At 53.0% G+C, this 25,537-nt stretch overlaps 1 protein-coding gene across 29 annotated transcripts in view; it reads left to right on the top strand.

Moving 5' to 3' along the window:
• The window catches only part of MACF1 (microtubule actin crosslinking factor 1), a 136,135-nt gene that overhangs the window by 104,434 nt on the left and 6,164 nt on the right, over positions 1-25,537 (top strand). For 11 of the 29 annotated variants that reach the window (XM_069875053.1, XM_069875052.1, XM_069875059.1 and 8 more), the window contains 38 exons: positions 755-916; positions 1,063-1,233; positions 2,178-2,344; positions 3,097-3,256; positions 3,677-4,003; positions 4,655-4,739; positions 5,663-5,904; positions 6,057-6,263; positions 7,053-7,172; positions 8,231-8,338; positions 8,695-8,913; positions 9,440-9,643; positions 10,436-10,444; positions 11,524-11,755; positions 12,495-12,721; positions 12,875-12,997; positions 13,103-13,204; positions 13,653-13,754; positions 13,855-14,028; positions 14,135-14,290; positions 14,450-14,647; positions 14,990-15,118; positions 15,431-15,604; positions 16,383-16,538; positions 16,677-16,883; positions 17,016-17,135; positions 17,365-17,534; positions 17,703-17,862; positions 18,569-18,763; positions 19,447-19,575; positions 19,656-19,799; positions 19,937-20,125; positions 20,468-20,585; positions 21,106-21,269; positions 22,362-22,524; positions 22,677-22,831; positions 23,080-23,154; positions 23,889-23,906. In XM_069875053.1, the coding sequence (XP_069731154.1) occupies positions 755-916; positions 1,063-1,233; positions 2,178-2,344; positions 3,097-3,256; positions 3,677-4,003; positions 4,655-4,739; positions 5,663-5,904; positions 6,057-6,263; positions 7,053-7,172; positions 8,231-8,338; positions 8,695-8,913; positions 9,440-9,643; positions 10,436-10,444; positions 11,524-11,755; positions 12,495-12,721; positions 12,875-12,997; positions 13,103-13,204; positions 13,653-13,754; positions 13,855-14,028; positions 14,135-14,290; positions 14,450-14,647; positions 14,990-15,118; positions 15,431-15,604; positions 16,383-16,538; positions 16,677-16,883; positions 17,016-17,135; positions 17,365-17,534; positions 17,703-17,862; positions 18,569-18,763; positions 19,447-19,575; positions 19,656-19,799; positions 19,937-20,125; positions 20,468-20,585; positions 21,106-21,269; positions 22,362-22,524; positions 22,677-22,831; positions 23,080-23,154; positions 23,889-23,906 (5,961 nt within the window). The remainder of the gene's footprint in view (positions 1-754; positions 917-1,062; positions 1,234-2,177; positions 2,345-3,096; positions 3,257-3,676; positions 4,004-4,654; positions 4,740-5,662; positions 5,905-6,056; positions 6,264-7,052; positions 7,173-8,230; positions 8,339-8,694; positions 8,914-9,439; positions 9,644-10,435; positions 10,445-11,523; positions 11,756-12,494; positions 12,722-12,874; positions 12,998-13,102; positions 13,205-13,652; positions 13,755-13,854; positions 14,029-14,134; positions 14,291-14,449; positions 14,648-14,989; positions 15,119-15,430; positions 15,605-16,382; positions 16,539-16,676; positions 16,884-17,015; positions 17,136-17,364; positions 17,535-17,702; positions 17,863-18,568; positions 18,764-19,446; positions 19,576-19,655; positions 19,800-19,936; positions 20,126-20,467; positions 20,586-21,105; positions 21,270-22,361; positions 22,525-22,676; positions 22,832-23,079; positions 23,155-23,888; positions 23,907-25,537) is intronic. The other 18 variants (XM_069875063.1, XM_069875062.1, XM_069875057.1 and 15 more) reach the window with 6 other exon arrangements.

The following is a 25,537-nucleotide window of genomic DNA, read 5'->3' as shown; positions in this document are numbered from 1 at the left end:
CCCCAGTGCCTGGAAAAGGGGGTTTACCCATTTAGAAGCAGAGGAGGATCTGCATAGATCAGTGAATCATGGAGTGGTTTGGGTTGGAAGGGACCTCAAATCCCATCCAGTCCCACCCCTGCCATGGGCAGGGACACCTCCCACTGGATCAGGGGCTCCAAGCCCCATCCAACCTGGCCTTGAACCCCTCCGGGGATGGGGCAGCCACCCCTGCTCTGGGCAGCCTGGGCCAGGGCCTCCCCATCCTCACAGTAAAACATTTCTTCCTAAGATCGCATTTCAATCTCCCCTCTTTCAGCTGAAAAATGTTCCCTTTGTCCTATCTCTGCCCTCTCTGATCCAGAGCCCCTCCCCAGCTTTCCTGGATCCCCTTTCAGTCCCGGAAGCTGCTCTAAGGTCTCCCCCCAGCCTTTTCTTCTCCAGGCTGAACAACCCCAACTCTCTCAACCTGTCCTCATACAGGAGGTTCTCCAGCCCTCGGATCGTCTCTGTGGCCTCCTTCGGACTCACTCCAGCAGCTCCACATCCTTCCTCTGCCGAGGTCCTGAGCTGTGCCCCACACCAGCAAATACCTGCAGTACCCGGGTTACCTGGTCAGGGAGGCACTGAGGCAAATTCACCCAGCTTTGATTAATCAGTACAGGCAGCAACTGCAGCTCTAGAGAGTCTGTCCTGGTCACTGAATGATGAAGGGACTGAAAGAGCAGTGTATGGGTTATAAATACCTTTTCTCTCCCACCCTTCCCATCCCCAGCTGTTCCAGAAGGAGCAAGTGGATCCTCTCCAGCTAAAACTGCAGCAGGTCAATGGAGTTGGTCAAGGACTCATCCAAAGCGCTGGGAAAAACTGTGATGTCCAAGGGCTGGAGCATGACATGGAAGAAATCAACACTCGCTGGAACACCCTCAACAAGAAGGTCAGAGTGCGGGGAGGGGCTGTAAATGTTTTCTCTTGGCCCCATTGGGGTCTGGTAGAGGAAGGGGGTCATCTGCAGAGAGCTGAGGCTCTGGCATTGAGGCATCACCAGCCTGACCACACTGTGGGCTTGTGTTTGGGGTGCAGGTGGCCCAAAGAGTTGCTCAGCTGCAGGAGGCCCTGCTGCACTGCGGGAAGTTCCAGGATGCCCTGGAGCCATTGCTGAGCTGGCTGGCAGACACCGAGGAGCTCATCTCCAACCAGAAACCTCCCTCTGCAGAGTACAAGGTGGTGAAAGCCCAGATCCAGGAGCAGAAGGTGAGCAAGCACAAGGCAATACCTGACTTGATGGGAGGGGAGCTCCAGACAGCCAGGCAATATTCTGGGGGTCTAGCTGGAACAGGTAAGGCATCACTGGGCTGTCCACGAGGCTCCTTCTTTCGGGGTGGATCTTCTGGTTCCCCACATCCTAACACAGTAAACAGGCAGTTTGTTTGCCCACACTTGCTATCTCCATCATCTGAATCACCAGCACTACTTCATTGTCCCTCTGCCTCTTGAAGTTTGCTGCTGGTTTTGCTTGTCGACCGTGTTTTTCCAGCCCCAAGTTTTGTTTGTGCTGGTAATCCTGCTGCGTCAGGAGCGAGCCAGCGTTCTGGGTACCAGTTTGGGTGTTTGGGCAGAGTGAAAGTACAAACGGTAGGAACCGACCTGAGGCGTGTGCTGTTGGCAGAGATAACAGCCCAGGCCGACGCTGTCCCCTGTGAGCAGGCGGGTGAGCCTTCAAGTGTGGTTGTGGTAAAACTTTTTAGAAATGAATTCTTACCCTGGCTTGGTCCAGTGATTGCACTGTGAAGAGACGATTTATTTAAAGCAAAAGTTAAAACCTTGATCTGATAAGTCTGGAGGGTGATGGGGAAGGCTCTGAAAACTCCTCTGGCACAGAAGTGCTTTGAGTCTCTTTTAGAAGAGGATAGAATGGCATATTTCAGTTGGAAAGGGCCTGGAACGACCATCTGGCCCAACTGCCTGACCACTTCAGGGCTGACCAAAAGTTAAAGTGTGTTATTATATCATTATTATTATTTTTGCACTAGGTTTGATGGCCAGGGCTGTCCTGCTGGGTTGGCTCTGGCCTCAGCCCGTGCTTAGGGTGGGTTTCAGCCACAATTAGAGATTTGCTGTCTCTGAGGGCTGGAAGAGGTTCTGCTGATCCAGTCTGGTGACTTTTATCCTCCTGTGTTTCACCGTTGCTGCTAAAGCTGCTCCAGCGACTCCTGGATGATCGCAAAGCCACCGTCGAGATGATTCAAGCAGAGGGAGGGAGGATCGCGCAGTCGGCCGAGCCCGCGGATCGGGAGAAGATCGTTGGGCAGCTGGAGAGCCTGGAGCGCCGCTGGGCAGGGCTGCTGGGCAGGGCGGCCGGCAGGTGAGAAGCTTTGTCCTGCTGTCCAGATGCGCTGGGTGAGCTTGTCCTGCTGTCCACGGTGCCCCAGAGCCAGGGATCACAACAGGCAGGAAGCTGGTGGAGATGTGTGTGCAGATACATCCTGGAAACAGCTGGAAAACATGAGAAATCAAAGTTGTTTGGGAGCTGGAGCTGATAGCAGTGGTTTACAATGGCAGGGCAGAGCTCAGATTAAATAAATTCCCTGCAGAGGATGGATGTTATTTTTATTCCTTTAAGTGTTAACATTCAGCATTAGCAGCAGCATCCTGTTGACACCTCTCTGCTGCCTGAGCCTCATTTATGAGTCGCTTGTTGCTACATAAGCCAATATTTGAGGTTTTAAAGTCACTTCTGAGGCCAGATTTGATCATACCAGTGTTTTAAATCACTGCAAACTAGATGGGCTGACTATCTAGGGCTCATACTGGTGCCGGGCAGCCTTTGGGCTAGAAGCTTAGCAGCTCTGAAACACCAAGGGCCCACGCACAAGCTGAGCAGCTCGGAGGATCTCAGCAATAGTGATAGGAATGGAAGAGAAGCAGCACAACAGGGGAGCCTTTCTGCTGTGTTCCAGGGAGATAAACTGGGCTCTAAAGCCACAACTGCAGGAAAAAGTTTCTTTTCCAATTGCCCTTGCACCAAACAGGGCTGCTTCAGTTCCCTCTTCCCATTGCTTGGAGCTGCTCTTCCCATGCCTGGCTCCTTAGTGGTTTGTTATGTCCTTATTATAGGCAGAAGCAGCTGGAGGACATCCTCGTCCTGGCAAAGCAGTTCCATGAAACCACAGAGCCTGTGTCAGACTGGCTGTCAGTGACGGAGAAGAAGCTGGCCAACTCTGAGCCCATCGGCACCCAGACTGCCAAGATCCAGCAGCAGATCAGTCGGCACAAGGTAGGATCTGTGCGTGAGCAGGAGCTGCTGGTGGAGGTGGTTGGTATCGGTGGATGTTCCTGCCATGGTGAGGGGGTTTTGGCACAAACAAGTGTTGGAGGAGTTATCCAGGCTGTTATGTGTCCAGAGAAGGCTGCAGTCCCTCAAGCACCAATGTGGTAAAGATTGAACTGATGTCCTCACACCTCACAGTGACTTATCTAGCTCTGGATAGGGAAACCATTCCTGTTCTTGTGTTTCTTTTAAATTTTTTTTTATTTGGATGCAGCTTGCCCATTGAGGGCTGGGGTTTGCATCTCCTTCATTCCTTCAGTTGCATTCATTGTTTCTGTTATTCCCTTGTTGTGTTTTGGTTTTATTTTAATCCGTTATTTCACTCATTTTCCTTTCTGTTGTCCATTTTATCCTCCCGGCATTCAGGCTCTAGAGGAAGAGATAGAAAGCCATGCGGCCGATGTGTCTCAGGCGGTCGGTGTCGGGCAGTCCCTCTCCTCCCTGAGCTGTGCTGCTGAGCAGCGGCTGCTGGCAGAGAAGCTCGACTCTCTGCAGAGCCGCTACGGCGAGGTCCACGACCGGTGCTGCCGGAAGGCAGCGCTGCTGGATCAGGCGCTGTCTAACGCCAGGCTCTTTGGGGAGGAGGAGGTGGAAGTGCTCAACTGGCTGGCTGAGGTTGAGGACAAGCTCAGCTCGGTATCCGTAAAGGATTACAAACGGGACGTCCTGCAGAAGCAGCATGCCGACCAGCTGGTATTTTCCATTTTCTTCCATGTTTATGTTGTTTATTTTGTTGCATTTATCTGGTTTTATTTTTGTTTCTGGTCTGACTTTAATTTTGCAAAGCTTGTTCTACTGCTGGTTCTCTTCGAGTCTTGGAGAAGTGTAAAGAGATTTTATGCGTTAAAAACAATAATTGTGGCCCCAGAAATGGGTTTCCCAGGGAGGAAGCTTCAGATGATTAATTTGCTTTGTGAACAATGTCTGAGCAAGCTCGGCCACCCTGTGCTTTTAGAAAGCTGGAAGCTGCTTCCAAGAACAAGAGCTTGAAAAGCGTGGTGGGTTTTCTGAGCCAGGCTGGCCACCAAGGAAGCCGTCTGCTTCCGCTCCCAGAGGCCCATGCAGGCTCTGTTCAAGAGTGAGGTTATGTCTAATACACAGGCGGCTTCTCTGGTAACGCATTTCTGATGGGTTGGGATGGGTTTGCTCGAAGATTTGAGCCTCTGGGTCCCAGAAGTCCTAGTGATTCCTGTAGCAGGAGAAAGTTGACTGGACAAGTATCAGATCTGTTGTCCACCCTTCCGATGAGTGGAAGGAGCAATTCACGTTCTCTGTAGCATCGCTGGCTGGCTGGACACGGGCCTGGTCCACAGAGGGGTAACCCTGCTTGTCCTTTCTCTCCAGGCATTGAATGAGGAAATTGTGAACAGGAAGAAGAACGTGGACCAAGCCATTAGAAATGGGCAGGCTCTTCTGAAGCAAACCACAGGTAACACAACAGTCTGGGTGTGCGCTGGCCGGTGCCAGGGTCATGGAAGCCCCATGTCCTCCTCCTGAGCTTCCGGGGAAGTCTGTGCTCTGCAGTGATGTGTTGTTCAGGGGAAGCTGTTCTCCCTCAGGCCTCATTTCCTTTTGGATGCCCCCAAAGTAGCTGTTGTGCATCCAGATCTGGATGCTGAGCCACAAGCACTCCATCTCAGTAAATCCTAAGTCCCAGCCTCACAGCTCTGTGAGCGGGTGATTCCCAGCGCCGGGGTAGTGGTGCTCTGTGCCGAGCAGCCCTGCAATGCGAGGGAGGGTTTTCTCATTGCATCCAGCTGCGAAATCACATGGAACGAGGTTAAAAATACACCCAGCCCTTTCCTAATATTGCTTTCCCATACCGAGCAGTTGTTGCTGTTGCCACGTGGGTGTGAGTTTGTGTTTACGAGTGGGAAGAAAGGTTGAGGCGATGCATTTCCTTCAGATGTGGTCTGCTCGGAGCAGATGTACAGAGCTCTGTCCTGGTGGGAGCTGAGTAGCAGGAAGAGCGATTACAAAGAATTTGGCGTGCAGTTTTTTGTCCTCTCGGGAACAGCAGTCAGGAGAGAACTGGAGCTTTGCTCTCAGAGCTGTGACATGTTAGTTAAGGACTGAGTTGTGATGGCTCTGGGGGTTGTGGCAAAGCCACATTTCACAGCACACTTCCATCCTGTTCCAGGGAGGTGGACGTTGCACTGACTGGTGGAAAATGTCAGCTCTGAGAGTATCTTCCTGGGCGAAAGAATGGGCTGCTGAGTTGCACTGACATAAAGAAAAGTGAAACTGAAATTAGATCTTTAAAATGGGGGAAACGGGGCCAGAACAGGGCTTCTCAAAGCTTCTTGCCGCCCCCCAGCCCAGCTTCATTTGCCCCTTGCTGCTCTCTCGCAGGGGAGGAGGTGTTACTGATCCAGGAGAAGCTGGACGGAATTAAGACCCGCTATTCGGACATCACCGCCTCCAGCTCCAAGGCTCTGCGCACGGTGGAGCAGGCTCGGCAGCTGGCTACCAAATTCCAGTCCACACACGAGGAGCTCACCAACTGGATGAGCAAAGTGGAGGACGAGCTGGCTTCCAGTGGGGGACAGTCTCCTGCCGGCGAGCAGATACCCCAGTTCCAGCAGAGGCAAAAGGTGGGGGGGACTGGCGCAGCAGCCCCCGCGGGACGGGGGTGCAAGGGTGGGGAGCCGGCGGGGCTTTGCTCACTGTTTTGAAGGGCTGGGGAGGAGATGGGAGGGTGGTTGGAGCCCTGAGTAGAACACGTGTTCATGCGTTTCTTCCGCAGGAGCTGAAGAAGGAGGTGATGGAGCACAGGCTCATCCTGGACACAGTGAACGAGGTGAGCAGAGCACTCTTGGAGCTGGTTCCCTGGCGAGCCCGCGAAGGGCTGGATAAACTTGTGTCGGACACCAATGAACGCTACAAGCTGGTCAGCGACACCGTCAAGCAGAGGGTGGAGGAAATCGATGCTGCTATTCAGAGGTCTCAACAGGTAATTTAATAAGCCCAACGGTGGCTGATGGGTTTTCTCGGCAGAGCAGCAGCTCGGCACCATTCCAGCTCACAGAGCGTGATGGCAGTGAGTGGGATAGCGAGTGTGTCCTGGCAGGAGGGACAAATCCCATCAGGAATGCCAGGAAATGAAGGGACCCACCGTGGCAGGGCCAATTTCTGACACATCCAGTTGCATGTGGTTTGGATGGGACCAGGGCAGCGCCACGTCACCCTGCCTGTGGGCTTTTGCCTGCGTGGGTGATGCCTTTGGTGTGTAAAACTGATGCAGGTGACTTTCAAGCCTGGATAAGTGTCATCCCTGCTGTGGCAGCACAGGGATTTGTTCCAGATGAATGGTCCTCTCAAAAAAGACTTGTTCCGCACGGACTAGAGGTTGTGGAGTGCTGTGAGTAACTGCCCTCGATGGCTTTGAGTGCTGGCTCCACAATGCTGAGCATGCAAGCAAAATGATGGTGTGAGACAGAGGCGTCTCTTTCCCTGTGGGCAGGGGAGGGTGCAGGGAAAGGCGGCCGCACCGGCGGGGCAGTGATGCTCTGTGACCAAAACCAGCGGCAGGAGCCGCGGGCCAAGGGGATGGTGCCTGCCGCTCCTCTTGGGAGGGAGCACGGAGTCAGAAGCTTGTGTCCACCCCGATGTCCCCTTCTTCTCTCTGTACACCTGGGGGAGGCATTTGTCCTTCTGCTTCCCTCCTATTCCCTGGTTTGGGGTGTGCTCCATCCCTGCTGCCCGTCGCTAACCTGCCCTGCCTGTCCTCTCTCCGTGCCAGTATGAGCAGGCGGCTGATGCAGAGCTGGCCTGGGTGGCCGAGACCAGGAGGAAGCTGATGGCTCTCGGTCCCATCCGCCTGGAGCAAGACCAGACGACAGCACAGCTGCAGGTGCAGAAGGTTAGTGCGTGCTCACTGCCGGGGGAACGGGGTGGGCGGCGAGCAGAGATGTGGTTGGGGGGGATTTGGCTAGCCTTTGGGGGCAGCTCTACCCTGCAGGGATGCAATGTGTCCTTGGGAAGGAAAAAACAGGGGAGAAAGAGGATTTAAGAGAAATTAAGTTTTGGGATTATAATGGAAAAAGTCTCCTGTCCGTTTGCAGGAGCTGAAACCTGTGCACAGCTGTTCAGGGCGGGATGGGTGCTCCTGCCTGGCCGCCCCGAGAGAGCCGCTCCTGCTGGAGGCTTTCCCTGGGGCCGCCAGCACACGCTCTGCCTGGGGCTTGCAGTGCTGGCAGCGAGGCAGGGCTTGGTGAAACAGATCTGTTGATTGATGAGGGGGCTTTTGGTCATTGTTCCTTGCAGTGGGGGACTCCTTGCTTCCCTCCCAGCAGCCAGACATGGAACAAAGAGGCGCTGGGTTTTTTTTTTATATCTTTGAGATGAGCTCATGCCTGAAAGAACGTGCACTTTAAATAAATGGCCCTTTTCCTCCCTCCCTACACTCGGCAATCGGAGAAGCACACAGGCTTATTGGATTTATTAAAAAAAAACGGAAAATAAGACATTGTTATAGGGTAGGGGGACTGAAATGTTAAGCATTAAATTAAATTGAGCTCATCTTGGCTTCCTGCTGCTCATGCAGTTTGTTAATTGTGTGGACCTTGGGAATCTCGAAGTCCCTTTTCTGGAGAGCATCGTTTGCGGGGGGTTAACATGTCTGCTAACGAATGGACAGTGGAGCTGGAGCTGAAGGTTACCAATACCTAATGTCAAGAGCTGGTTTCAGGCCTTTGAAAGAGAGAGGTGGATTTGGATGAGTCTGGAGAAAAACTTGCAGTAATCTGCATTTTCAGCCAGATTTTCAGTGTGCCACGGGACGCCTGTGCTGAGTTACGCATGGTCTCTGCTGCGCTGAGCTCTGCTGCTTGTGCTGGCGCAGGCAGAGGGTCCGGAATGGGCTGGGGGAGAGGGCGGGCTCGGCTCTGATTTCTTTCTTTGGACATTTTCTTTCTGCAGGCTTTTTCCATCGACATTATTCGGCACAAAGACTCCATGGATGAACTGTTCAGCCAGTGCAATGAGATCTTTGGGACATGTGGGGAGGAACAAAAAGCTGTTCTCCAGGTGAGCCTCCCTCTGCAATTTACTGCAGCAGGGGAGATGGAGAGGGGCGAGGCGAATGCTCGGCTCTCGCACAGGCTGAAGTACTTTAAAATTACTCCATCTTTAGCAATTCCCACCAGTGTTCGCAGAAATCTCTTTATGTTTATTACTCTTCTTTATTGCATATTTTTACTGCAACGTTTGGGGATGGGGAGGGTAGTGGGGGTTTCTGAGGCTGCTTTAATTGGAATTACAGCTTGCACGCGTGGAAAGCCACCAAAGGCACCTCCTGCTCTTCCAGCTCACAGCATGCAGCTGGCACTTTTCCTGGGCCCTTGTGACTCCCTCACTGTACCTCCCCTCCCTCTTTTTTTCAGGAGAAGACCGAGTCCCTGGTGCAGCAATATGAAGCTGTCAGCCAGCTCAACTCGGAGCGCTACACTCGCTTGGAGCGTGCCCAGGTCCTGGTCAACCAGTTCTGGGAGACCTACGAGGAGCTGAACCCCTGGATCGAGGAGACGCAAGCGCTCATCTCCCAGCTGCCCCCTCCAGCCATCGACCATGAGCAGCTCAAGCAGCAGCAGGAGGACATGAGGGTAAGAGGATGCAGTGCTTGCAGGGTCAAGAACGCCTTTTTCTGAATTTTTCTGGTTTTTTCCCTCCCTTCTCTTCATTTTGGGGATCCTGCCTATGTGTGACAAGCATACCGGGAGTGTATGATGTGGAAACCAACAGTTACACCAGAGCATTTCTTACTAAAACACAGATTGCATCTGAAGGAGCCTGTCTGCCTTCGATCTCCCACCTGATCATGGCAGGGAAAGCTTTGTGCTTTTAGGGTAGAGCTGCAAAGCGAGTTTTCTCGGTGGGGCTGTGGGGAGGGTCAGGAGCTGGCTGTGCCGAGGAAGGACCCGTGCCAGTCGAGGTGCTGGCATGGGCAGAGCCTTGGCCTTGTTAGGAAGAGCCGAGTGCCATGTGCTTGGCAGATGCTGGGTCAAGAAATCCACAATGCAAATTCGCTACCAGATATGATCGCTGCACTTGGAGCGTTGCATGAAATAAAGAGGCAGTGGCTTTCAATAGATTTCTAAACAAATACCTGCTTTTCCCCCCATTCCCTAGCAACTGAGAGAATCCATCGCTGAACATAAGCCTCATATTGACAAGCTGCTGAAAATCGGGCCGCAGCTCAAGGATCTCAACCCTGAGGAGGGAGAGATGGTGCAGAAAAAATACACAACGGCTGAGGCTATGTACGCCAAAATCAAGGAGGAGGTGTGCCAGCGGGCTCTGGCGCTTGACGAAGCTGTCTCACAGTCCACTCAGGTACGCTGGGGCGTAAAGAAGCCCAGTCCTGTTTAGCACAGTACCCTGGGGAAACCACATGTTCTGAAGTGTGGTTTTATTCTGAGAGGTACAATTGTAAAACCCTTTATAAGGCTCAGCGTGGTCAGACCCCTCCAGGGGAGTTTCCTGCTGCTCAGCGCTGACTGCGAAAGGAGGGGTGAGGGCGATTGAATCTTGACAGAGTAAATAGGGTAATAAATTTTTACAACCTCAATAATGATGCTCATTCAAAGGGGCTGTGTTGGCATCCACTCAGGGTTGAAAGGGCCCCCGAGAGCCTCTTGGAAGAGCTTGGAGAGATAAGTTTCATTTCTGATAAGCTGTGGGTGCAGTGAACAGCCATGGGATCCTTTGTACGGGAGAGCTGATGGTTGTCCCCAGGGTCTGGGCATCTCCAGAGGAGGTCAGTGACCGCAGAGCAGAGACAGAAAAGGAAAAGCAGAGACTGCAGGTGCTGTAAGTCCAGAAAGGGGCTGAAGAGTTTCTGCCACTGAGGGTTTCGGATCCCGGGTTACATTCCGTTTCCCCCATGTTACCGTAGTGCAGTTGGTTTTTGTCATGTCTGGGTGTTTACTTTTTTATTCCTGTATTGTGTAGTCACTTCTCTTGGTTTGCACTTGTATTAACTCCGAGTTTTTCCCCCCACATCCCCTCCCGTCTCATCTCTCACTCCCATTGTGGAATGTGTTATCTGTGTGTGTTGCTGCCTGTGCCCGTCCTCCCCACATGGTCCCATTTCATTCTTGTGTTGACTGCGCCCCACCATTGCAGATTACGGAGGTAAGCCCCACCACCAATGGTCATTTACAGTCTTTCTTTGGCCTGGTTCTACTTTACACCCGGACTTTTATTTCTGGTCCATGCACAGCTCAGCAGAATATGCTTAAAAATTAACTTGTGAGGGCCTGACATCACGTTTCTGAGACGGCTTTTGTTGCACTGCTGCCCGGTCTCAGCCGTGGCTGCCTTCCGCTGGGGATGCTTCCTGCAAAGCAGGGGTTTTGCTTCCAGAGCAGTTTACGCTGATGCGTGAAGCTTTCTGCTCTGGCTGGACTTGCCGGTTTGCTCCTGCTTATGGCTGAGCCAGCGTGCCCGGATCAACTTTGCCCTGTGAGCCCAGCTCCTCTCTGCTGTGAGAGCCGAGACCTGGCAAACGCCCGCGCTGCGGCCCTGCTGAGGGGGACTGGAGCCAGCAGTCAAGGCACAGGGCCATCTTTCTTGCCAGCAGAGATAAGTTGGGATCTTGAAGGTCAAAGTTGACTTTTCTTTAAAAAAAATCGATAGTAAACCCTGCTATAGACCCCATCCCTCTCTCTCGGCTTTCTGGTTCTGCTATTGTTGAAGCCCCAGCTCCGTGGCAGCTCACTCCTCCCCGTGCGCATGCAGCCTTCCGCCATCGCCCGCTGCCTCTGCCGGGGTGCTTCTCTTCCTGGTGTGGCACCAGGCAGAGATCTCCATCAGCACCAAACACGAGCACTTCTCCAGCAGCGTCTTTGCGTGGATGCTCAAACAATCAGGATTGGGTTTTCTTGCCAAGCTGCCTGTCCACAAGAAGTGGGGCAGCTGTCAAAAATGTGGATTTTGTAGAGCTGAATCCAATGACAGACGACTGCTGTGTTTGGTTCAGTCAGCGGTGCCACCTCTGTGCATCTGCACAGCTGCCACGTGGTTCAAGGTGGTGCAGCGCGGGGCTGCTGGCACGGAGGAAAGCAGGGGCAGGCGAGGAGGCTGCAGGTGTAGTTGCTGGTGCAGGTGTTTGTCCTCTCCAAGAGGCCGCTGGGTGCTGTTGCACACGCAGGGAGCAATGCAGCATTGCTGGGTCTCGCCTCACCTGCCCTGGTGGGTTTGCTCTCCTCCAGTTCCATGATAAGATCGAGCCCATGCTGGAGACGCTGGAGAGCCTCTCCTCCCGCCTGCGCATGCCACCTCTCATCCCCGCCGAGGTTGATAAGATCCGGGAGTGCATCAGCGAGAACAAGAATGCCACCATGGAGCTGGAGAAGCTGCAGCCCTCGTTCGAGGCTCTGAAACGCCGCGGGGAAGAACTGATCGGCCGATCGCAGGGACCAGACAAGGACCTGGCAGCAAAAGGTATCTCCAAGTGGATTTAACAAGAGGCATTGGCTGGGATGGCAGCACCGCCCACTTTCTTCTACCCAAACCATGGCCCCATTACTGCTCGGGGGGCTTTGATGACCCCGGGATGCATTCCAGAGGGCCTCCTGCCCTGGAGAGGAAGGATGAGTCCTCTATGTTGAGAAGGCTGGTGCCTGCTTCCATCTGGAGCAGGCAGGGTGGTATCAACCAGAGGAGAAAGAAGTGTTTGTGGCTGCTCAGGGAGATGTTTCAGCCTAGCTGAGCCCTCACCCAGAGCTGGTCTCTTGTGGCAACCATTGGTGGCCCCTGTGAAATGATTTGTTGGTGTTGATTCAGCATCTAATGGAAGGAAGGAACATCCACAGTACAAAAAGACCTGTCAACACGACTGGCACTAATTGGCACCTTTCTTGGCAGCTCAACAGCCAGCTCATGGGCTGAGGGAGCGTAGACTTCACGCTAGAGGTGGCCAGAACAGAGGTTTGTTAGAGGAGAGTGTGTGGGCAAATTTGCCCTGAGCTTGCCTGCACATACATAAAGGCATTATTTCTGCAAGCTGGAGTTTCTCATGTCCGTTGGTATCTGCCAGAGTTAATGCTCTGATAGTCCAGCTCATCCGTAATTCCCATTTGAATATTCTCTTGCCTATTTCTATGCGGAAAATGTTCACAGGATGCTTTTGACTTGTACAAAACTTTTCTTCTTCATTGAATGTTTTCATTCCCTTCCTCAGTAATCCAGGATAAGTTGGATCAGATGGTCTTCTTCTGGGAAGACATCAAAGCTCGAGCAGAGGAACGTGAAATGAAGTTCCTTGATGTCCTGGAGCTTGCAGAGAAGTTCTGGTATGACATGGCAGCCCTCCTGACTACCATCAAAGACACGCAGGACATTGTGCATGACCTGGAGAGCCCAGGGATCGATCCCTCCATCATCAAGCAGCAGGTGGAAGCGGCAGAGGTGAGAACCACAGGACTGTGCCTCTGTCTGGGCAGATCTGGATATGAGCATGGCCAGATGAGGCTGTAGGACTTTAGCCCTCCCGTTCGTGGGGCAGTTTTGGAAATGCGTATAATAATAAACATATTTTTGTTGTCATTGTGTTACATGCAGACGATTAAAGAGGAGACGGATGGGTTGCATGAAGAGCTGGAGTTCATCCGACTCCTTGGAACTGATTTAATTTTTGCCTGTGGTGAGACTGAGAAACCAGAAGTGAAAAAGAGCATTGATGAGGTAGGACAACGCGCAGCCTCTCCTCCAGCTAAAACCTGATAGCAGCAAGTGGGAGCTGTGGCAGGAGAGCCTAACAAATTCTGTGGGCAATCTTGTGTTCCGCAGATGAACAACGCGTGGGAAAATCTAAACAAAACATGGAAGGAGAGACTTGAAAAGCTTGAAGAAGCCATGCAGTCGGCTGTGCAGTACCAAGATACGCTTCAAGTAAGAGACAGGGCTGTTTGTGTGAAGTGGGTAGATGCTGGGAACATCACTGCAGATCCTCTCCCTGGGGTTGTACTGGGATTTGCACTCATGCAAAGCAGAAAACATCTCCTGGGCGAGTGTTCGCAGCCTCTGAAAGAGCCTCAGCTCAACAACCAGCTCCAAGGCAGAGCAGATATTTGATTGCATTTATCTTTCCAAATCTGTCTTCCTTTCTGCGTGAAGCAGCAGGATGAGCCTGGCTGCCGGCAGCAGCCGGCTGGAAGCTGGCTTCTGCTGGAAGCAAGAGAGGGAAGGGAAGAGCTTGCAAAAGTGAGAGCTGGCTAAGCAGGCATCTCTGCCCCAAAAGACAAGTTTCATGGTTACAGGATGATGGAGACACCTAGCTGGCCACGGGGAGAATGCTGCTCGGCGTTCCCTTTGCTAACAGTGTCTGCACCCATTTCAGGCCATGTTTGACTGGCTGGACAATGCCGTCATCAAACTCTGCAACCTGTCTCCTGTCGGCACTGACCTCAGCACGGTGAAGGAGCAAATGAACGAGATGAAGGTACGCGGGCAGTGAGGGCCTGGTCCTCTGGTGTTCCCTTTGCATCACAAAAATCCAGTGATTCATTCTGTTCTGGTTTTCGTCCTGCTTGTTTTGGCAGGAGTTTAAAATGGAGGTTTACCAGCAGCAGATTGAGATGGAAAAGCTTAATCACCAAGGTGAACTGATGCTAAAAAAAGCTACGGATGAGACAGACAGAGACATCATAAAGGAACCACTGACAGAGCTCAAACATCTCTGGGAGAATTTGGGGGAGAAAATTGCTCACAGACAGGTAGAGAGAAGATCTGGGCTCTCACAAAAGCGGGGTTGAAACTTGGTGGGATGCTTCCCCTCCTTCACAACCTAAACTTTCCCTCTCCATCCCTGTCCCTGCCCAGCATAAGTTAGAGGCCGCTCTGCTGGCGCTTGGCCAGTTCCAGCATGCGTTGGCAGAGCTGATGGCCTGGCTGACCCACACTGAGGAGCTGCTCGATGCGCAGAAACCCATCAATGGAGACCCCAAAGTCATCGAGGTTGAACTCGCAAAGCACCATGTGAGTACTCCCGCTCCATGTCTGGTTTTAGTCTATGCCCCTTGCAGGATTTTCCTTCTCACAAAGGATTTGAGTTGTTTTGAGTCCATGAGAGCGTGTAGGAATTAACAGGGTGTTAATTAGAGAGGTGTCCAGCGTTTGACAACACATCTCATACAGGTGCTGAAGAACGATGTCCTGGCCCACCAAGCAACTGTGGAGACAGTGAATAAAGCAGGCAACGAGCTCTTGGAGTCGAGTGCAGGGGACGATGCCAGCAGCCTGCGAAATCGCCTGGAGAAGCTGAACTCGTGTTGGGAGTCGGTGCTGCAGAAGACTGAAGAGAGGGAGCAGCAGCTGCAGTCCACGCTCCAGCAGGTTCGGGAAACGAGTGGGGGTACCTGCTCTGCTGCAGATTGCAGGGGAGCCTGCTTCCCCCTTCGCCTTGAGGGGAATGAAGGGGAAAGGAGTTACAGAGACACTGGGAGGGTTTATGGAAGTTTCTTACAAAACTTAGTCCTGGAGTGGTTTGGTGCCTGCCCAGAAGCAGTCACAGACCAGGCATACCCACACAGTTAAGGAGGTGCTGCGTAAACCCTCCTGGTGCATCCAGCTCTGCCTCTTTATCTAGTTCTGAAGCAAACACAGCATTAATGCTGGCGCATGATCAATGGTGGCTGATGTCATCTGATCGGTGGCCGATTATATGTTCCCCAACAGGCCCAGGGTTTCCATGGTGAGATTGAAGACTTCCTCCTGTGGCTGACGAGGATGGAGAGCCAATTGTCCGCATCGAAACCCACAGGAGGTCTGCCAGAAACTGCCCGGGAACAGCTCAATGCCCACATGGTAATTTTTGGGAGAGATTTTTAATGCTTTTAATCAGCAAGCTCCTATCTGTCAAATATCAGCATCAAAACTTCCCCCTTTTCAATGTGATGGGAAGAGCACTTCTCAGGTGTCTTCTTGCAGATAATTTTACATTTGATGCCTGGGACAAGCATCACAATGCTTTAAGTGCCTTTCTCTGCTCAGTCACACGCTGCTGGCACTTTGCTGCCTGCCCTGAACCTCATTTTCTTGTCACCCTGAGCTGCAGCAAACCCCAGCCCCTCTCCGTGCTCTTCTTTGCCTAACGTGTTGGTGGTGCCTCCCTTGCAGGAGCTGTACAGCCAGCTCAAAGCCAAGGAGGACGTCTACAGCCAGCTGCTGGCCAAGGGGCGACTGATGCTGCTGAACCGTGATGACTCCGGCTCTGGCTCCAAAACAGAGCAGAGCGTGGCGCTGCTGGAGCAGAAATGGTGTCTGGTCAGCACCAAGATGGAGGAGAGAAAGGTAGGGTTGGCAGAGAGGAGGTGTCGGCCCTTGCCCTGTGAGCTGGTTGCTCCCTGCTTTGCTGCTCTGCTTTCCTGGATGGAAATGGAGATGGAGATTGGGGATGGCTTTTTTCAGCTTCTCCCTTGGTTGTACGGGTTGAGTTTGTCTTTCAGATGTCGCTCTCTGAGCATCAAGCTGCTATTTATTTTTTTTCTAGCTAGTCATCAGAGTTGGTTAAATCTCACAGAAAATGAGAGCAAAATTGCATTTTAAGTTAATTTAGAGGAGAGGTGGGAATAAACCTCCCACAGCTCTGAAAGGCAGGCTTTGTTGGTCCTCTGCGAGACAGCAGGCCAAATCCTCCTCTGAGCTGACTCCATCATAGGCTTTTGGCTGGGGATGAGATAAAACAAGGGACATGGTGGCCTCAGCCCAGAATAAATTTGTGGTGCTGCAGCTGTTCCCATCGCAATATCCTCCACCCCATTCACCGAGCTGCTGTCCCTGTGGCAGCTCCTTTCTCAGGAGGCTGGGGGTAACACAGCTGCTCGTGTGCCGATGAAGGGCTCCCCTTTTAGGGGCCATTCTTGCTTTGAAAGAAAGCGGTGGCTTTCACTGAAACCCCCTCCCCTTGGTAAACAAGTCGCGTTCTCAGGCCAAGGTGATGAGATTCCTGTTAGAGGGACGTTTCGGCAGGGACACAAAGGCTGCCTCTGTCTGTGAAACCGCGGATCGGGAGCTCTCACTCTCTGTCTTGTGTTTTTCCCCCTCCCTTTCTCCTTCCCCGCCACGGTAGGCGAAGCTGGAGGAGGCGCTGGCCCTGGCCACAGACTTCCAGAACTCCCTGCAGGACTTCATCAACTGGCTCACGCTGGCTGAGCAGAGCCTGAACATCGCACCCCCTGCCAGCCTCATCCTCAACGCTGTGCTGGCCCAGATTGACGAGCACAAGGTACCAGCACTGTGAACACCCAATGGCACCTTGGGGGGAGGGAGCAAGGGTCACACCTCATCCCTTCTATACCCCCGGGCTGCTCGCAGGCCCATCCAGCTCCCCTTACAGACGGGAGGACATCTTTGCTGTTCACAGGTGTTTGCCAACGAGGTGAATGCTCATCGGGATCGGATCATTGAGCTGGATCAAACTGGGAACCAGTTGAAGTTTCTCAGTCAAAAGCAGGATGTGGTGTTGATCAAGAACCTGCTGGTGAGCGTCCAGTCCCGCTGGGAGAAGGTTGTTCAGCGCTCAGTGGAGCGAGGCCGGGCTCTTGATGATGCCAGGAAGCGAGCCAAGCAGGTGAGAAACATGGGAAGAGTGGAAGAGACCCCAAGGTGTGACCAGCCCTGGGGAACAGGAGGTCCTGAGACCAGAAAGGGACTGGGGACACCACCAGTGTCAAGTTTTAGACTTGCTTCTGTTGGTTTGCAGTTCCATGAAGCTTGGAAGAAATTGATTGATTGGCTGGAGGATGCAGAGAATCACCTGGACTCAGAGCTGGAGATTTCCAATGATCCTGACAAAATCAAGCTCCAGCTCTCCAAACACAAGGTAGAGTTTCATCAAAGAGGGACTGGCACTGGACACTGGGTGGAAGGGTGCTGTGTCGGGATGGGGAGTGGGGCAGCATCTCTTCTGCTGTCAGATCAGGGGAAAGGCACATCCACACTCACCACTGCCATGGAGAATGCTCACCTGGGACTGTTCCCAAGTGCCATGTCTCTTCAGAACACCAAAGCCAGGCTTTCTGAAACAGTTTTGTTTCCTCTCTGGTTCCCAGGAGTTCCAGAAGACGCTTGGGGGGAAGCAGCCTGTCTATGACACCACCATCAGGACAGGCAGAGCCCTCAAAGAAAAAGCCTTGCTTCCGGATGACACTCAAAAGCTAGACAATTTACTGGGAGAAGTCCGGGATAAGTGGGACACAGTGTGTGGGAAATCGGTGGAAAGGTGAGTCCAGCCCCGATGCTACATCAGCAGCACTTGCTTGCTGAGGACTTAATAAAGTGGAGAGCAGAGGAGGAGTGTGACTCCCTGGGGTGGTTGGAGGATATCACTGGGCTGTGACAAAGGAGCTGAGTTTATTTATGGAAATTCACAGGAATATTTGTTTTTTAGGCAGCACAAGCTGGAAGAAGCCCTCTTGTTCTCTGGCCAGTTCATGGATGCGCTGCAGGCCCTAGTGGACTGGCTCTACAAGGTGGAGCCCCAGCTGGCTGAAGACCAGCCGGTTCACGGTGACCTGGACCTGGTCATGAACCTAATGGATGCCCACAAGGTGAGAACACGTTTTCCAGCTCTTCTCTGGGACGTGAGTTGGGCTTGTCTTCCTGAGAGCCAAGGAACAGAGGAGCCAGTGCTGGTGCCTTGCTGCGGAGCTTCATGTCTCACTGCGTTGTGCTTCTGTGGTGGATGAGGGGAGCAAGACCAAGGCAAACAAGTGGGATGAAGTTTTTATGCCACTGGGAAGGTTACAAACTGGAGCTCTATTCTTCCAAGCTGCTGTCAAACAGATCTGTTGAGGGTTTAGTTTTGGAAAGGCAGCTGAATTTATAGTCATCTATAAACTTTGCTCTTGGCAGTCTCTCCAGCGTGCCTTGGAGAGAGACGGGTGCTTCTGGGTTTGGATTAGGTCATATGCTGAAATCCCCAGAAAGGGCTTGGGCTTCCATTCAAGGCAGCCGTTGCGCTGCAGCCGGAGCTCATGGGGTAGAGCTTGCCTGCTCCAGGTCACGACGGCTTCTGCAGGGTGGGAAGTCAGGGCTTCTGCCCCCATGCTTACCCCAACCCGCAATCAGGAGCTGCCTCCGCTGTTGAGCTCCCTGCCTACCTGCCCTCCCGTCACACCGGGTTCTGGTGGATCCCTGATGTGAGGGCAAAACCCAGGTTCCAAACTATTTCAGATGTGCTCCCTGTTTTGTTCCCCACAGGGAAACAACCCGCTGGGACTGACTGAGCTCAGCTTCTGCCCTTTCTCCATCCAGGTCTTCCAGAAGGAGCTGGGGAAGCGCACGGGGACGGTCCAGGTGCTCAAACGCTCTGGTCGGGAGCTCATCGAGAACAGCCGGGATGATACAACATGGGTGAAGGTGCAGCTGCAGGAGCTGAGCAACCGGTGGGACACGGTGTGCAAGCTGTCCGTGTCCAAACAAACGCGTCTGGAACAGGCCTTAAAGCAGGTGAGCAGAAGGCTACAGGTGGAAACGATCCTGGAGAGCCTTGCTAGGCTCCAGGTTTCTGCCAGGGGATCAACACAAACCTCAGAAGAGTTTTTGCCCATGACTGAGCTCCTGCCCAAGCAGGACGGCCCAGCTCTGCAGCAGTCACCGGTGAGAGCTGCAGAGCAGTGGGTTGATGTCAGTTATTTCCCTATTCTTTCCCCCAAAGAAGAGCTGATAAAGGCTGATTTGAAAAAGGAGGAAGAGAAGATCTCACTGATGTGCACAGCAGGAATAGAGCAGTGATCAGGGATGGCCCAGGCTGGTATTTGCTAATGGACAGTGCAGGAGAGAGATCTGGATTGAGGCTGAAAACCAAAAGGTCAAAGGCTCTTACGCAGTTTTTATGTCAAGGAGGCAATTTACAGAATAAACTGTCCTGGCGCCAAATTGCTCAGAGCGCAGGGCGCTGTGCTGCTTTTCCAAACATTTAACTCTTCAGCACAGCCGATGCCGAGGGAAGGGAGGTGCCCAGCCCCAACGGGCCCGGCTGCTGCTGCTGCCCAAACCCAGACCAACAGACGGGGCTTTTTTCCCTTTTGTAGTTTGTTTTTGAAGTCCTTTTCAGCCCTTGGTCTCTCCAGCTCCCAGCAGTGCACAGAGTGGCTGGTTTCTGGCTGACACCTCTAGTTTTGTCACCACAGGCAGAAGAGTTCCGGGCGGCTGTGCACATGCTGCTGGAGTGGCTCTCGGACGCAGAGCAGTCCCTGCGCTTTCGGGGAGCACTTCCCGATGACGCTGAGGCGTTGCAGTCCCTCATCGATGCACACAAGGTAATGAGGAGTTCTGAAACACAACTCGAGCTAAATTTATGGGGGAGAATAATGCAAAGTGATTCATTTGGGCCTTTCAGGAGTTCATGAAGAAAGTGGAGGAGAAGAAGGTGGACGTGAACGCAGCGGTGGGCATGGGGGAGGTCATCCTGGCCGCCTGCCATCCCGACTGCATCACCACAATCAAACACTGGATCACCATTATCCGAGCCAGGTTCGAGGAGGTGAGTCCACCTGGGTCTATTCCAGGCTGGTGGAGAGAGGCAGTGGTGGGCACCACCATCAGGGATGGCCATGGGGTGTTGGTTCCTGCCCCTGGTTTCCTGCCCTGTGCTAATGATCGTCTCTGCGGTTCCCACAGGTTCTCACGTGGGCAAAGCAGCACCAGCAGAGACTGGAGTCTGCGCTTTCTGAGCTGGTGGCAAATGCAGAACTTCTGGAAGAGCTGCTGGCTTGGATCCAATGGGCTGAGACAACCCTGATCCAGCGGGACCAGGAGCCCATGCCACAAAATATCGATCAGGTCAAAGTCCTCATCTCTGAACACCAGGTAAGCACAGTGCTGAACACAGGCAGGCACTTGGGAGAGGGGCAGGGAGGTTTTTTTTCCTGTCTCTCCATGGAGGAGGCATGGACTTCTCTTGGAAGTCCCTATTAAAACTGGATGTGACCCAACCAGAGCTGTCACTTGGGAGCAAAGCCAGCCCCAGGGCTGAGCTCCAGCATCTGCAGATCCAAGCCAGCACTGTGCAGTGGCCTGAGCACAAGCCCCCGTCACCAGTGCTTAATGCTCACATCTCTGTGGGCTTGGCATGTCCTGGAGAGGAGCAACAGGAGACCAAAAACATCTCAAAACTGCAAAAGTTTTCTTGTCCTTTCTGTATTTTGACAGTCCTTTATGGAAGAGATGACACGGAAACAGCCTGACGTGGACCGGGTCACAAAGACGTACAAGAGGAAAGCGACTGAGCCGCCCCACGGGCCTTTCATTGAGAAGTCTCGCAGCAACAGTACGTCTGCGCTTGATACGCGGCGGTCGGTGAAACATGCTACGATGGGAGGAAATGAAACGCGTAGGAAACTAATTAACTTTGATTATCAATTAACAAGGCATCCTGCATTGACAGCCACCAGGAAAGCGGTTGAAACTTGTCAGTAGAGGAAAATGCAGGTGGCATTTGCCCAAACACCCGTGCTGGGGAAGCTCATGCTGTCACTGCTCTTCTCTTTCTCCCTGCACTTGCTTTGAGATGAGACTCTGGGGACTTGTTTATGTTGTTTTTTGAAGTCGAGGTCCAATGTGAATCCCTGAGTGCACAGGGAGCACTGGCAGGGTGGGTGTAGAGCCATCCATCTCCCTGTCCCCTTCCCTGGGGATATCACATCCCTGTGGGAAGCAGCCAACGAGGCCACAGGAGATTTTCTGTTTGATGAATCAAATGTATTTCATTGCTGCTCCTTACTGGACCACCTGGACTTGCTGAACCCATCAGCACCACCTCAAACAATTCATTTTCTTCCTTTTTCCAGGAAAATCCTTGAGTCAGGCAGCTCCACCCAGCATGCCCATCATCTCCCAGTCAGAAACAAAGAACCCCCGAATAAACCAGCTCTCAGCCCGCTGGCAGCAGGTCTGGCTGCTGGCGCTGGAGCGTCAGCGGAAGCTGAACGATGCCCTGGACCGACTGGAGGAGGTAACAGCCACCACGGCTCTGGGCAGGGGTGGGGAGTGGTGCTGGGCAAGCGAGAGGTGCAGGAAGCATTTTACATCAGTGCTGCCTCTTGAATTGCCTGGCTCGTGCAGGCAGTTCCTGCTGCCTTCTGGAAAGGCCAAAAGAAAAGGAGAAAAACAAATAACTTCTAAAGTATTGAGATTGAAAACTACCTCTGTAATTAACTGCACATTAATGAACATCTTTGTGCCTCTGCAGTCGGTATCTGCAGAGGTGATGACAGCCAGGCCTGCTTTACTCCTAGTAATTAGTTTAACGATTACTGTCTCTATCATTTCTAAGCATCTAATGTAATTTTTGTTTTTATTTATGCGTAACAAAGCAGCTATGCCCAGAAGTGAGTGTTTTTGTTTTTTGTTGCTTTTGCTGTAGGTCAGTTCAGTTTATTCGTATTAATGTTTTTTCTTTGTTGCCTTTAACTCCAAGAATGTTTAGAGAAAAAAGACTGAAAAAAAGCAGTAAGAACTGTTGTGTTAGCTTGCTGTGAGCTGCTGTAGCTGGTGGGGTGGTGAGGGTCTTGGGGGGGATTAAAAGCACGTTAGTTTAACATCAGGGACTGGTGGCAGAGCTGCGGTGCCAGGGTTTGCAGAGCTGAGCTGCACCCCAGCTGCTCTCTTACCTGGGTGATGAGCCAGAAATCCCTTCTCAGAGGGAGGACGTGTGCCCAGATGATGCCAGCAATGGGTGTTGCTCCCAGGCAGAGCCTGGTGCATGGTTAGGTGAAACCCGGGGTGAGGAACGGGGTGTGTGTGTCTGTGTGCCAGTAGCTGGTATCTCTGCGTGTGTGTACATGTGCAATCATGGGGGGACACTGCGTCCCGTGTCGATGGGTCCATGACGTGCAGTCCACGTGGTGGCTGTCGGCTACGCTGTGTGTCCTTCCGTTCTGCAAAGTTGATCTGAGCGGCCCCCTCATTAACAGAGGGTGTCTGGATAAACCCAGATGAACCTTCCTGGGAGGGCGGGTGGTGAGTGTTTCACCCGAAGGCTGGTGGTTTGGGGTGCTGCTCCTTCAGAGATTTCCCCCGCTGACTCTTATGGTTTTCCTTCCAGTTGAAGGAGTTTGCGAACTTCGACTTCGATGTCTGGCGAAAGAAGTATATGCGCTGGATGAACCACAAGAAATCCCGCGTCATGGACTTCTTCCGGCGCATCGACAAAGACCAAGATGGGAAGATCACTCGGCAGGAGTTCATCGATGGCATCCTGGCCTCTAGTAAGTCCCTGCCTGCTCAAAACAAATACGGCCACCTTGGTGTGATGAGAGGTTGTCCTGGCTGAAGGACGGAGGTGCAGACCATGCCCCGGCAGCTCCAGCTCTGATCAGTGAGGTCCCTGCATCAGCTGCTCATTCCTCTCTCCTTCCAGAATTCCCCACCACGAAACTGGAGATGACCGCGGTGGCAGACATCTTCGATCGTGACGGTGACGGCTACATCGATTACTACGAGTTTGTGGCTGCTCTCCATCCCAACAAGGACGCCTACCGCCCCACCACTGATGCTGACAAGATTGAAGATGAGGTAAAGCACTAGAAGAGATGGGTGCACAGGTGTGGGGTGGGTCAGGTGGGATGGGAGTGGGGGGGACAGAAAGGAGGAAGAAAAAGGGATTATTGTGGTGCTGAGCTAAATGAATTGGCTGGTACCACCAGCACCTACAATTTTTTTGAGGCAAAGGCTGCTTAGGGCTGTGTGTTACCCAAGCAGTGGCTTGTTTGGGGAAGATTCCCTAAATCCTGGTCTCTTTCCTCTCTTGTTGGTCACTGCAGGTCACCAGGCAAGTGGCCCAGTGCAAGTGTGCCAAGAGGTTTCAAGTGGAGCAGATCGGCGAGAACAAATACCGGGTAAGGAGGCAGAGAAGCCAAACGCTGCCCCGGCAGCACAAACCCTGCTCCCTGTTCCCACCCAGGTCAGGGTGGGGAGGGTCATTGATGGGGTGTCAACGCCCCTGGGCTCCCCAGGGCGAGACGGAGACCTTGTCCTCTGGCTCCCAGCAGAGGTGGCTGTTCTGTGTTTGCCCAGCACCATCCTCGGTCCCAGGGCGTTCCCCAAATCGGGAGAGCATAAAAGTGTCCCTGTTCTGAGGCAGCCGGCCCACTGGCCCCGTGAAACACGGCATTCACTCTGCTGGCAGCCGCCCTTGAAGTTCTCCTCGTCGATGAGTGTACCTTACGCCTGTGTTTTTCTTAGCTCGCTCCCGAAGAAGGGAGAATAATTTCTGTACAGAATCTCTTTGTACCGGGGCGGGTGTTTATGTTCCAGACGGGTCACTGAGGTGAGCCGCTGAAGGAGCTGGCAGGCGAGCTCCCCACTTCCCTGCCCACTCTGTTCGGGGCCGATGCTCCGGCCGGGAGGAGCCGAGCCGCAGCGCTCACCCCTGTGGCTGCACCGGCCCCAGGCTCCCGAGCTTCTACCTCCACCCAAAGAGCGTAACCTCCAGATCTCTACCTCCCTGCAGTTAACAGTTGTCATGATTATTGCACTGTTAATCCCATAAATGTTTTTCTTGTTTTTCTTTCCCCTCCTCTTCCTCTCGCCTTTCCTTCCCTCCCCTCTCCCTCCACAACTCCCTCCGTAGTTCTTCCTCGGCAATCAGGTACAGTTTGCCTTGTGATGCTGCCTCTCATCTCTTTTGTTTGTTAATTTTTAACGACTGTAGCTTTATGTGTCCGTGGTGGTGCTGCTCTGTCCTTTGCTATGGGAGGATGTGATCCGTGAGCACTGCTCCGCAGAGCCTGGTACAGGGGAGCACCTGAGCTGGGGGGCACCTGGAAAAAAGGCTGCATTGGGCAAGAAAAAGGGGAAAATTCAATGGAAAAAGCAGGATTGGACAAAAATGGAGACATTTCTTTCTCCATGGCTCCTTTCTTGGATACGCTGGCGATGCTGGTGGTAACCAGTGGCAAACCACGGCAGCCTGTGGTGGAAAGCCCCGGGGCACAGAGGGGTTTGTGCCCAGGGCTGCCTTCCCTCAAGGATGGGTGGAAGCCAGCCCGAATGGAATCGGGGGATATAGTGACTGCAGGAGGGCTGTACCAGGCTCTGGCGGATCTGGCTTGCAGTCACTGTGGAATGGAAATGCTGCATCCACCCCCTTAATCCCATAGGTAGCGAGAACTAAACCCTCATCCCATTGCACCCACTGCATAACCCCTAATCGGAGCAGAGCTCCTGGACCCACATGTGTCCCTGTTACTGCTGAGACCCGAGACGAGCGGTGCAGCGTGCACGAGTGCTGGCTGGTTCGGGGGCCAGAGCTCTGTTTTTAATGGGACTGGAGTCTCCCGTGTGGTTACAACGCGCCCGCTGCCCCTGCACAAACAGAAAACACCTTTTTTAATGCGAGATGATGGTGCCCTACCAAAAACTCACCAAAACGAAACAAACTTGGATGTCTGAGGTGGGTAGATCCAGGAGAGCTCTGGCTTTAATTTAGGCAGTGATTGTAGAAACATTTTCAATGCCAGCTGAAAACCCATGCAAATGTGGCAGCGGAAATGAGAATTAACGTGTCCTTCCTTTTCCTAGTGCAGATCCTGCAGGACAGTTTGCACAGAGCTCAGAGAGGGGGAAGGCAGCTCCCCTGCCCTGCTCCCTCCCTGCCCATGGGCACTGCCCCGCGCTGAGGGCAGCGATATTGGGGCGAGCACACCTGGGCAGGACCCCCGAGCAGGGAGACCCATGTCCCTGTGGGAAGGAGGGTTGGAGATGCTGTTACCTCCTGCCCCTCTGCCTGCTGTGCCCCATTGCCATGTGGCTTTGCACTCTCTGTTTCCGTTTGATTTCTTGGGCTTTCCATTCTTGCCCACCTAGGGAAAGTGCCGCTGCTTTTTTTTCCCCTTTTTGCCTCATTCCAGAGGTGGCCTTGCTTTCAAAGGCTGGTTCCCCTCTCTCCTCATCGTGCAGGTGCTCTGTAGACCTGGCGGCAGCGCTGCTCCTGCTGTCCTGGCTCTGCCACCTGCCCAGTGCTGTGGGCAGCCAGGAACTTGGGTTTGGTTGTCAGGAGACTGAGGGAGCTTTGGAAAACAGACACATGCTTCTGATTCAGGGTGCACTTGTTGGGAACTGCAGGTGTTTAAAATCACTAATGAACACTGCAATCACTAATCAACATTGCTGCGGGATTCCTGCCTGGGTTCCCATCACTCTGCGCTCACCGACACATCCTCGCCGGGTGATCTCGGCAGTGGGTCTTTCTGGCTGGTGGGGGCAAGTCTGAGGCTCGGT

This window comes from Phaenicophaeus curvirostris, chromosome 23, assembly GCF_032191515.1.
Source record: "Phaenicophaeus curvirostris isolate KB17595 chromosome 23, BPBGC_Pcur_1.0, whole genome shotgun sequence".
Lineage (NCBI taxonomy): Eukaryota > Metazoa > Chordata > Aves > Cuculiformes > Cuculidae > Phaenicophaeus > Phaenicophaeus curvirostris.
The sequence above is the reverse complement of the archived record's forward strand: the minus strand, read 5'-3'. Positions and strand labels throughout refer to the sequence as shown.